The sequence below is a fragment of the Cherax quadricarinatus genome, chromosome 95 (assembly GCF_038502225.1).
Source record: "Cherax quadricarinatus isolate ZL_2023a chromosome 95, ASM3850222v1, whole genome shotgun sequence".
Classification (NCBI taxonomy): Eukaryota; Metazoa; Arthropoda; class Malacostraca; order Decapoda; family Parastacidae; genus Cherax; species Cherax quadricarinatus.
In genome coordinates this window covers 4,367,121-4,379,646 of record NC_091386.1, presented here as the reverse complement: position 1 = coordinate 4,379,646, position 12,526 = coordinate 4,367,121, and the positions used below count along the sequence as shown (strand labels likewise).

Here is a 12,526-nt window from a genome sequence, read left to right as displayed (position 1 = left end):
TGGTGGATCAGAGCCTGATCAACCAGGCTGTTGCTGCTGGCTGCATGCAAACCAACGTACGAGCCACAGCCAGGCTGGTCAGGAACCGACTTTAGGTGCTTGTCCAGTGCCAGCTTGAAGACTGCCAGGGGTCTGTTGGTAATTCCCCTTATGTATGCTGGGAGGCAGTTGAACAGTCTCGGGCCCCTGACACTTATTGTATGGTATCTTAACGTGCTAGTGACGCCCCTGCTTTTCATTGGGGGGATGTTGCATCGTCTGCCAAGTCTTTTGCTTTCGTAGTGAGTGATTTTCGTGTGCAAGTTCGGTACTAGTCCCTCTAGGATTTTCCAGGTGTATATAATCATGTATCTCTCCCGTCTGCATTCCAGGGAATACAGGTTTAGGAACCTCAAGTGCTCCCAGTAATTGAGGTGTTTTATCTCCGTTATGCGTGCCATGAAGGTTCTATGTACATTTTCTAGGTCAGCAATTTCACCTGCCTTGAAAGGTGCTGTTAGTGTGCAGCAATATTCCAGCCTAGATAGAACAAGTGACTTGAAGAGTGTCATCATGGGCTTGGCCTCCCTAGTTTTGAAGGTTCTCATTATCCATCCTGTCATTTTTCTAGCAGATGCGATTGATACAATGTTATGGTCCTTGAAGGTGAGATCCTCCGACATGATCACTCCCAGGTCTTTGACGTTGGTGTTTCGCTCTATTTTGTGGCCAGAATTTGTTTTGTACTCTGATGAAGATTTAATTTCCTCGTGTTTACCATATCTGAGTAATTGAAATTTCTCATCGTTGAACTTCATATTGTTTTCTGCAGCCCACTGAAAGATTTGGTTGATGTCCGCCTGGAGCCTTGCAGTGTCTGCAATGGAAGACACTCATGCAGATTCGGGTGTCATCTGCAAAGGAAGACACGGTGCTGTGGTCGACATCCTTGTCTATGTTGGATATGAGGATGAGGAACAAGATGGGAGCGAGTACTGTGCCGTGTGGAACAGAGCTTTTCACCGTAGCTGCCTCGGACTTTACTCTGTTGACGACTACTCTCTGTGTTCTGTTAGTGAGGAAATTATAGATCCATCGACCGACTTTTCCTGTTATTCCTTTAGCACACATTTTGTGCGCTATTACACCATGGTCACACTTGTCGAAGGCTTTTGCAAAGTCTGTATATATTACATCTGCATTCTTTTTGTCTTCTAGTGCATTTAGGATCTTGTCGTAATGATCCAATAGTTGAGACAGACAGGAGCGACCTGTTCTAAACCCATGTTGCCCTGGGTTGTGTAACTAATGGGTTTCTAGATGGGTGGTGATCTTGCTTCTTATGACTCTTTCAAAGATTTTTATGATATGGGATGTTAGTGCTATCGGTCTGTAGTTCTTTGCTGTTGCTTTACTGCCCCCTTTGTGGAGTGGGGCTATGTCTGTTGTTTTTAGTAACTGTGGGACAACCCCCATGTCCATGCTCCCTCTCCATAGGATGGAAAAGGCTCGTGATAGGGGCTTCTTGCAGTTCTTGATGAACACGGAGTTCCACGAGTCTGGCCGTGGGGCAGAGTGCATGGGCATGTCATTTATCGCCTGTTCGAAGTCATTTTGCGTCAGGATAACATCGGATAGGCTTGTGTTAACCAAATTCTGTAGCTCATAAAAAATTCATTTTGATCTTCGACTCTCAGTCCGGTTAGCGGCTTGCTAAAAACTGAGTCATATTGGGACTTGAGTAGCTCACTCATTTCCTTGCTGTCATCAGTGTAGGACCCATCTTGTTTAAGTAGGGGCCCAATACTGGATGTTGTTCTCGACTTTGATTTGGCATAGGAGAAGAAATACTTTGGGTTTCTTTCAATTTCATTTATGGCTTTTAGTTCTTCCCGCGATTCCTGACTCCTATAAGATTCCTTTAGCTTAAGTTTGATGCTTGCTATTTCTCTGACCAGTGTCTCCCTACGCATTTCAGATATATTGACCTCTTTTAATTATACAAATACAAATTATTTCTTTGTGCAGTACAAAATAATGTACTTTAAGCATAATAAAACATTGTTAGGCACAAAAGAAACCACTGGCATGCAATTTTTTTTTCAACACATCGACTGTCTCCCACTGAGGCAGGTGACCCAAATAACAAACACTCCGTACCATTCACCATTTTCCCCCACCATTCACCACTTTCACCGTCGTTCACCACTTTCACCGTCGTTCACCACTTTCACCGTCGTTCACCACTTTCACCGTCGTTCACCACTTTCACCGTCGTTCACCACTTTCACCGTCGTTCAACACTTTCACCGTCGTTCAACACTTTCACCGTCGTTCACACACTTTCACCGTCGTTCACACACTTTCACCGTCGTTCACACACTTTCACCGTCGTTCACACACTTTCACCGTCGTTCACACACTTTCACCGTCGTTCACACACTTTCACCGTCGTTCACACACTTTCACCGTCGTTCACACACTTTCACCGTCGTTCACACACTTTCACCGTCGTTCACACACTTTCACCGTCGTTCACACACTTTCACCGTCGTTCACACACTTTCACCGTCGTTCACACACTTTCACCGTCGTTCACACACTTTCACCGTCGTTCACACACTTTCACCGTCATTCACACACTTTCACCGTCATTCACACACTTTCACCGTCATTCACACACTTTCACCGTCATTCACACACTTTCACCGTCATTCACACACTTTCACCGTCATTCACACACTTTCACCGTCATTCACACACTTTCACCGTCATTCACACACTTTCACCGTCATTCACACTTTCACCGTCATTCACACACTTTCACCGTCATTCACACACAATCTCTCAGATACAACAGCTTATATGTCAATGTATTTTATATAAGTCAACTAATTCTAATGCTTAATAACTATTAAGATTTAGACATCATATTAAGTAGGATTTATTATGCAATTACAAATATATGTACAATAGGATTATTATATTGTAATCATAAAGCACTAAACCCTTAATATGTACAATAAGAAAAGGTACCTAATTAATAAATGGTACAATTTCAAAAATATGACTATCACAGTTTTAATAAAAACTGCTGCTACAGCTGAATTTTATGGGAAAAAGTAAGCCAAATCATTTTATTTTTTTTTAAAGTAGCATAAATGCATATTTTCCTCCGGGATACAGCCAGTATTTATTTATTTATTTATTTATTTATTTATTATCAATTTGAGCACACATACAGAGGTACAAAAAGATACAGGTAAGAGCAGCATGCCAAAGCCACTTATATGCATAGCATTACGGGCTGGCTTAAAATTAACTTAAGATTAACTAAGCAATGATGAAATCAGTGATAAAACATTAATGTAAACAGATTACTATAAAGCACAAGTATGTCGAAAGAAGAATGAGCATTTTTTAGCTAAAAATTGAGGTTTGTCAGAAAATGTATGAATTGATTCAATGATTTTTGGTTTTGTGGAATGACTGAGTAGAGACGAAGATACAGTAGGTTACTTATACTAGAAATATAATACAGTGGACCCCCAGTTAACAAACTTTTTTCATTCCAGTAGTATGTTCAGGTGCCAGTATTGACCGATTTTTTTCCCATAAGGAATATTGTGAAGTAGATTAGTCCATTTCAGACCCCCAAACATACACGTACAAACGCACTTACATAAATACATCTACATAATTGGTCGCATTTGGAGGTGATCGTTAAGCAGGGGTCCACTGTACTAGAAATATAATACTTGTCAATTATTGATGCTGTAGTGAAAGACGTGTTGACAAGGGATCGAAGATTTAAAAAGCACTGACCTATAACGTGGAAAGAAAAAATGCACACACATACACCAAAAGTAAATTAAAAATGAAACCTGATGTCAGAGAAAAATACTGAAGACTTCAGAAGCATCTTTGTAAACTGCATCTCTGATAATATCATAGACCCACACACAGGGACCGCCGAGCCTGCCACACAGGGACCCCCAAGCGTGCCACACAGGGACCGCCGAGCCTGCCACACAGGGACCCCCGAGCCTGCCACACAGGGACCGCCGAGCCTGCCACACAGGGACCCCCGAGCCTGCCACACAGGGACCCCCGAGCCTGCCACACAGGGACCCCCGAGCCTGCCACACAGGGACCCCCGAGCCTGCCACACAGGGACCCCCGAGCCTGCCACACTCGGACCACCAAGACTACCACACACGGACCCCCGAGCCTGCCACACAGGGACCCACGAGCCTGCCACACAGGGACCGCCGAGCTTGCCACACAGGGACCGCCGAGCCTGCCACACAGGGACCGCCGAGCCTGCCACACAGGGACCAAACCTGCCACACTCGGACCACCAAGCCTGCCACACGGACCACCCAGCCTGCCACACACACGGACCGCCAAGCCTGCCACACACACACGGACCGCCAAGCCTGCCACACACACGGACCGCCAAGCCTGCCACACACACGGACCGCCAAGCCTGCCACACAGGGACTGCCAAGCCTGCCACACAGGGACTGCCAAGCCTGCCACACAGGGACTGCCAAGCCTGCCACACATGTAAAGTTATGTAACTTTATTAATTTAGAGGAAACTTAACATGGCCTTTTGGTCTATCCTGGTCTCCCAACTTAACATCTAGGACCAAAAAAAAATCATAGTTTCTTCTCAATTATTCATTAGGTGTGAAATTACTCCATCAGTGATTTTTATTATCAGGGTAGTAAAAACAATATTTTTGGCCATGCATAGAGGGCTGGTGGTACTCACAGGTTTGAGCGACTGCATTCTCTTGGGAGGGGGTGATGGAGGTGGTGGGGGCAGGTCTTCCGGAGTTTCTGCATCAATATCCAGAGGTTTGGGGGGACAGCACCACCCATCACTCACATCTGTAATATTTTGTGTAGGGATTCAGGAAAACTGGTTAGCCAGACTCGAGTCCTGGACATGGGAAGTACAATGCCTGCACTTTAAAAAGAGGGGTTTGGGATACTGGCTGTTTGGAGTGACATCTGGAATGTTTTATCTGAAGGTGATAAATGATGGTGAAAATGTTTTTCTTTTTTGGGGTCACCTCGGTGGGAGACAGCCGAAGTGTTGAAAATAATAATAATTCATGTTAAAGGCTAAACCTCATGTGGGGTCATCAAGGCTGGTAGTAGCACATTAAACACTTAAGTACAGTGGAACCTTCAATATCGAACTTTCTTCGTTCCAGACGGCTGTTCGAGTGCCGTTACCGAATGAATTTATTCCCATCAGGAATAATGCAAGTTAGATTAGTTCATTTCAGACCCTCAAAAATGCACTTATAACAGCACTTACTAAAATACACTCACATAATTGGTCGAGTTGGGAGCAGTTCGATATTTGAGGTTCCACTGTATCTGTTACCTCATAGTGTTCTGGAGATTACCTTGCCCAGTCTCACACCAGGCTTCCTAGGCTGGAAACTAAATACAAGATCAACCCTTTCAGGGTCAAGACTCCCAATCCTTAACTCACTCTCGGGGCCGAAAAATTTAAAAAATTACTTACGAAATGATAAAGAATCTTTTCCTGGTGGTCATTCCACCAAAAGTGTGAGATTCGATGGAAATTGCGCTCTTGTGAAGTTAGCAACATCTGTGATATTTACGCATCAGCAATTTTGCCCACTATGAGCCCTATTTTCAGCTAATTACAGTGGAAACTCAAAAATCGAACTGCTCCCAACTCAACCAATTATCAAAGTGTATTTTTGTAAGTGCTTTTATAAGTGTATTTTTGAGGGTCTGAAATGGACTAATCTAATTTACATTATTCCTGATGGGAATAAATTCGTTTGGTAGCGACACTTGAACAGCCTTCTGGACCAAAGAAAGTTCTATATGCAAGATTCCACTGTACCTTATTCCAGTTGACCAAACTCTTATCTATTTCGCTAGAACTCCATTTGTTCTGAGTACAAGAGACCCCCCCCATTTACCAATTTCAACTACCCAATAAAGTGGTCAGTAATTGGCAATTTGGCCAATTTCACACAAATTTCAAAAGATGCCAATTTCAAAACAGGGTATAGAATAAACAAGACTGACATTCCTGGCACTAAAATAACATTTTCTCTGTTAATCAGTCACATCTCCAGGCCCCTCTTATATCACTCTTGCTTTCCATTTTGAATTTTTATTCACACAAAAAATGGAAGATTTACTTTTATGGAGACTATTGCATTATTGTAAAAATGGTGTATATAATATCAGCGCAATTGTGAAAGAATATCAGACTCTCCAGTTGACGTGTATTGGATGCGTGGCGTGATTTGTTTACTCTAACATCGGCAAAAAATCAAACATTTCCGCTAGTTTGAGCTCAATTGCAAGGTACTTTTCATCGTGAAACCAATCAAAATCATCAAAAAAGCCATACCCCCGGCCGGGATTGAACCCGCGGTCATAGAGTCTCAAAACTCCAGCCCGTCTATGACCGCGGGTTCAATCCCGGCCGGGGGTATGGTTTATTTGCAATCGTGTCATTACGATTTCTTGAGTCAATCAAAATCATCGCTATTTCTGTAATATATCTTCCATTCTATCAAATGAGACCAAGAAAACAAGAATACAACCATAAATACCATACAAAAAAACACTGCAAATTCATTGTTTTAAGCCAAAAACATGGAGTTTTTTCTTATTATGCACTGCGTGCTCCAGGATTTCTTTTTATACTGTGTACACTGAGCACACAGACCCATTCTCTCACATATAGGCCTACTAGCTTTCTCTCGCCAGATTTGAAGGCGCTAGAATTTTGGCGTAGTATTATGGGACCGACACTGGCTTGCAAGCCGTATTATTATGAGGCCGAAAGTGAAAGGGTTAATCTGTAGCGGAGGGAAGGCGGAAACTGGCTGACGAGTTAATAAAAAAAATTAAAAACTTTTCTTTTTCAGGTCACCCTGCCTTGGTGGGATACTACCGGTGGGTTGAAAAACTATTAAGAAGCAGACAGGAAATGTAAGTGTATAATGAATGGAAGTACACTTACCATCCGACTTACGACCGAGTTCGGTTCCGAGAAACTGGCCGTAAGTCGAACTTTACTACTGAATATCAACATAACATTTTTGTAATGACTTTATTTTGTTGTTTTATTTTGGTATTTCATGTTTTACTTTACTTTTTATGTTGTTAGTACTGTATTTTATACTGTAAGGTTTAGGATAAACACTATGTACAACGCAAATAGTTGTTTATTTCCCAGAAATTTGGCATAAACACGGCCGTAAGTCGAATGGTCGTAAGTCGAGCAGGTTGTAAGTCGGATGGTAGGTGTATATTAATTTGTAAACTTTACTTGTCACCTTGTGTGTTTATGAGAAATAAAAGATCAGCAATCCTGCCTTGTCGATCAGACACTGATCCACTGCAAGGCCTAGTCATGGACTGGGCTCCAGGGGCATTGACCCCTGGAACACCCAGTTATATGGTACCAACACTCACACATGGGTGAGAAGGATGCATTCTGAATGCTGTAACAAGGAGGCTAGGAGTAGTGGAGATGTCATGTTCAGAGTAATGTGTGGTGCAAATATTATGGAGAGAATTCAGAGTGTAGAAAAGGTGATGGGGGTCACCAAAGGACTGAGGATGGATTGTTGAGGTGATTTGGGCATGCAAAGATGGGGAGGGATAGGTTGACAAAGGGTGTATAAATCTGGAGTGGAAGGTACAAGGGATAGTGGTCATCCCAGGAACAGTAGGGGCAAAAGAGGTTTTGAGTTTTAGGGGCAGGCTTGAAAAAGTATCAGGAATGCAAGGAGACATACAGTTTTTAATTCACGTTCTGTCAGAGTGACTAATGTAACTTTTATGAAGGGATCCATGAAAACTAGTTAGCTGGACTGGAGTCCTCTGGTGGGAGGTGCAGTGCCAACACTCAGGAATGATGATTAATGCATTTTTCCTTTGGTTTGCCCTGCCTTTACAGATGGTCACTGAGGTAGAAAAAATCATTAGGAAGTGCTAAAATCACGTGGGTCACACGGCACTTTAATAAAAGGTTATCTGGTCTGATCCAGGGATGGAGAGAGTAGCTCCAGTGCCAAATATCTAAGTCCCTCATAGGTATCAGGTAGAGGAGGGCCCTGCTTTACAGCACTTTACTTTATGGAATTTCACTAATGCAGCAGTTATCAATTATACCCATTCTTCATTTATCCAGACTTTCTACAATAAATATATTCATCACTCGCTATAAGCTAAGAATAAAAATATTTTACAGTAAGTAATGTGTGTACTGTATATTCATCTTTTGGGCCTAGCTCTATTTCTCACTAAATATATGATAGTATAAACATGTTATCAGGCTTTTATATGCATTTGAAATTGATAAAGAAATTTTCACTCGACAGCAGTAGCCTGGAACTTAACCTGCTGTATAAGTGAGGCCCTCCTGTACAGCAGTAGCCTGGAACTTAACCTGCTGTATAAGTGAGGCCCTCCTGTACAGCAGTAGCCTGGAACCTAACCTGCTGTATAAGTGAGGCCCTCCTGTACAGCAGTAGCCTGGAACCTAACCTGGTGTATAAGCGGGGCCCATCAGTAATATATACAATTCAAGTTACCTTGTATGGGAAGTGATGCAGATTTTTTAAGTATTCCTCGAGGCTGCGGCTCTGGTGCAGATGCCCCTTGAGCAAAGACTTTATAAATATCAGAAGGACTCTGAATATTTTCGGCCGTACCATCAGTTCTATCGAGCCCTTCCATTGACAGTTCTGCCAGAGGAAGGGACAGCGGCTTGCTGGAGTATTTAATGCGGCAGATGTCTTCACTGTCGTCATCTGGGATTACGGTGAAGAGGGTGCGCACATCGTCCGCCCAAGATACCCGTCTCTTAAGTTTGGCTCTCTTTGCTCTACTACTCTCATCCATCTCACCCTCACTACCCATAGTTCTTTCTTCATCACTAATCTCATTATCAAACTTCACTTCCTTCTCATCATCTTCCTCACACTCTTCAGTGTCTTCACTTCCAGCTTCTCTGAAAAACAAGATGCAGTGCTCAGGAATACAGGGGATACAAGTAGCGTGTTGAAAATACAGTAAACCCCCGGTTAACGATATTTTTTCATTCCAGAAGTATGTTCAGGTGCCAGTACTGACCGAATTTGCTCCCATAAGAAATATTGTGAAGATTAGTCCATTTCAGATCCCCAAACATACACGTACAAATGCACTTACATAAATACAGTTACATAATTGGTGGCATTGGGAGGTGATCGTGAAGCGGGGGTCCACTGTACAGCCTCTCCTCACTTAACGATGGAGTGCCATTCCTAAAACCACGTCGGTAAACGAATGCGTTGCTAAGTGAGGAGCATACCATAATGGCATTTTAAAAGGAGAAGGGGTTATGTATCTAATCTTGTAACCACCACCCAGAGGATGGTTATGTGGTGTATAATACAGATATTAACCTTTCAACTGTCCAAAAGTAGATCTACGTTCGGAGCGCTATGCGAGCGAACGTAAATCTACGTTTGGACAGTTTAAGGGTCAAGCTAACCCTGAAGGGAGTATAAATCAAACCTCAAAACAAGGAATATATACTTACCCCTCCCCCTCCTCTTCCTCCTCCTCTTCCTCTTCCTCCTCCTCTAGCTCAAGTTGGTCTAATCGCTTCATAATATCTTCGTAAGATAGCCTGTGTTCTTGCGAAAGCCTGTCCATGTATTCAGGATACGACAAAGTGCTGCTGCTACTGCTGCCAGCCTCAGCATCAGATGCACTTTCCTTTTGCTTGCTGAAGAAACTAGCGACTTTCTTTCTGTGTTCTTCTGTAATTTACAAATATATATTTAGTTTACATTCTCTACTAATGCATTAGTTAAGCAGTAGCAATAACATTTATAAAGCAGTGTGACTGCAATGATAATTCAGTGCTCATAGCCATGTAAAAGAAATATACAACACAAAAACAACAAAATTAACAGAAAAACAATAAGAAAATTAACCCCTTGACTGTCACAAACCCCAATCCTGAGGTGTCTCCTGGTGTCGCAAAATTTAAAAAAAAAAAAAAAATTTTTTTTTATTAACCCTTTCAGGGTCCAAGGCCAAAATCTGAAGTCACGCACCAGTGTCCAAGAATTTAAAAAAAAAAAAAATTATTTTTTCTTATGAAATCGTAGAGAATCTTTTTGTGAAGGTAATAAAACAAAAAGTACGAAATTTGGTGGAAAATTGACGAAATTATGCTCTCGCGAATTTTGATGTGTCAGCGATATTTACGAATCGGCGATTTTGCCGACTTTGACTCCCATTTTAGGCCAATTACATTATTCCAATCAACCAAATTCTTAGCTATTTCACTAGTATTACTTCTATTCTATCGATTGAGCACAAGAAATCGCCAAGTCAACTGTTTCAACTACAAAATAAAGTGATCGGAAATTGTTAATTTGGCCAATTTAACACAAAGTTCAAAATATTCAAATTTAAAAATAGGGTCCAGAATAAACAATGTAGGTATTCCTGGAACTAAACTAACATTTCCTCTGTTCATTAGTTACATTTTGAGGCTTTACAAATAAATTCCATTTTGATTTTTTATTCACATAATGAATTTTTATTCACACCAAAAAATAGAAGATTTACTGTTATGCAATACTGTAATAATTGTATAAATATCATCACCATATTTGTGAATGTATATTAGACCCACCAGCTGATGTGTATTAGACGTGTGAGGTCGTTTATTTACTCTTGAATATCGGCAAAAATTTAACATTTTTGCTACTTTGAGCTCAGTTTCAAGCCATTTCCAGTGCTAAAACCAATCAAAATCATCTCTATTTCTGTAATATGTCTTCCATTCTATTAAATGAGACCAAGAAATCGCAAATACAACTATAAAAAGCATACGAAAAAACACTGCAAAGTCGCTGTTTTAATCGAAAAATCATGATTTCAGTTTTTTTCTCTCATTATACACAGTGTGCTGCAGGATCTGTTTTATGTGGTGCACACATACCACATAGATGTATTCTCTCATATCTAGGCCCAAATGTACCACTCACAGTTCATCAGAGTGAGCTGAGCTCATGGCGTAGATCTACGGTTTGGACACTCACCGTAAAGCCGTAGATCTACGGGACGGACCTTGAAAGGGTTAAATGATAGAGAATCTTTTCCCAATTGTAATGACACCAAAAAAAACAAAATTTGATGGAAAAACGACGGAATTACGCTCTCGCGAACTTAGCGACCTCGGCGATATTTACAAATTGGCGATTTTGCCCACCGAGTCCTATTTTCGACTAATTCCATTGTTCCAGTCAGCCAAACTCATAACTATTTCTTTAGAACTTCGCTTTTTCTATCGATTGAGTACAAGAAACTGCCCATTTACCGATTTCAACTACCCAATAACATGGTCAGAAATTTGCAATTTGGCCAATTTCACGAAAATTAAAAAATTTGACAATTTCAAAATAAGGTCCAGATAAACAATGCAGACATTCCTGGCTCTAAAATAACATTTTCTTTGTTCATCAGTTATGTCTCCAGGCTCCTCTGATATTACTCTTGCTTTCTATTTTGAATTTTTATTTAAACAAAAAATAGAAGATTTACTATTATGCAGACTACTGCAATATTGTAATAATTGTATAAATAACATCAACCCATTCATGACTGCATATTAGAATGGCTAGTTGGACATTTATTGGACAATGACATCATTTGTTTACTTTTGAACATTGGCAAAAATCAAACATTTCCTGTACTTTGAGCTCCATTTCCAGGTTCTTTTTATAGTAAAATCAATCAAAATCACCTCTATTTCTATATGTTTTCCATTCTATCAAATGAGACCAAGAAAACGAGAATACAACCATAAATATTATACGAAAATAGACCACAAAGTCGGCATTTTAATTAAAAAAAACGGTCATAGTTGTTTTTTCTCATTATGCACTGCGTGCTGCAGGATTTTTTTTATATGGTGCACACTGACCACACAGACCCATTCTCTCACATGTGGGCCTACCAGCTTTCTCCTGCTTGATTTTAAGCCGCTAGAATTTATGAGTACAGTGGAACCCCGAGTTTCGTGATTAATCCGTTCCCGAGACCCCGCCGAAGGTCGAAATTCACGAAACTTGAAACCATTTTCCCCATAAGAAATAATGGGAATAAAATTAATCCGTTCCACACACCCAAAAATATTAAAATAAAATTTTTTGTTTCAAATTAAATAAAGATTTACATAATGAAAACAATCATAAATCAAGTACATCCAGTTAAAAAAAAAAATAGCATTACACTTACCTTTACTGAAGACTTCTGCGTGGATCGAAGATGGGAGGAGGGGATAGGAGGAAAGTGTACACTATTTTTTGGAAGGAGAATCTCCTTCCATTAGGACTTCAGGTATGAAGTCCATATCTGGGGTTACTTCACTTCTTTTAATGCCACTGGGACCAGCTTGAGAGTCACTGGACCCCTGTCGCACAAAATATCTGTCCAGAGAGGTCTGTTTCTGGCGTTTAAGA

The 12,526-nt window shown here is 41.0% G+C and overlaps 1 protein-coding gene across 4 annotated transcripts in view; it reads right to left on the bottom strand.

The window, feature by feature from the left end:
- LOC128703870 (RNA polymerase II subunit 5-mediating protein homolog) overlaps nucleotides 1-12,526 on the bottom strand; it is a 52,832-nt gene that overhangs the window by 4,515 nt on the left and 35,791 nt on the right. For all 4 annotated transcript variants that reach the window (XM_053798716.1, XM_070104902.1, XM_053798717.1 and 1 more), the window contains 3 exons: nucleotides 9,586-9,808; nucleotides 8,594-9,012; nucleotides 4,759-4,877 (listed from right to left, as the gene is read on the bottom strand). In XM_053798716.1, the coding sequence (XP_053654691.1) occupies nucleotides 4,759-4,877; nucleotides 8,594-9,012; nucleotides 9,586-9,808 (761 nt within the window). The remainder of the gene's footprint in view (nucleotides 1-4,758; nucleotides 4,878-8,593; nucleotides 9,013-9,585; nucleotides 9,809-12,526) is intronic.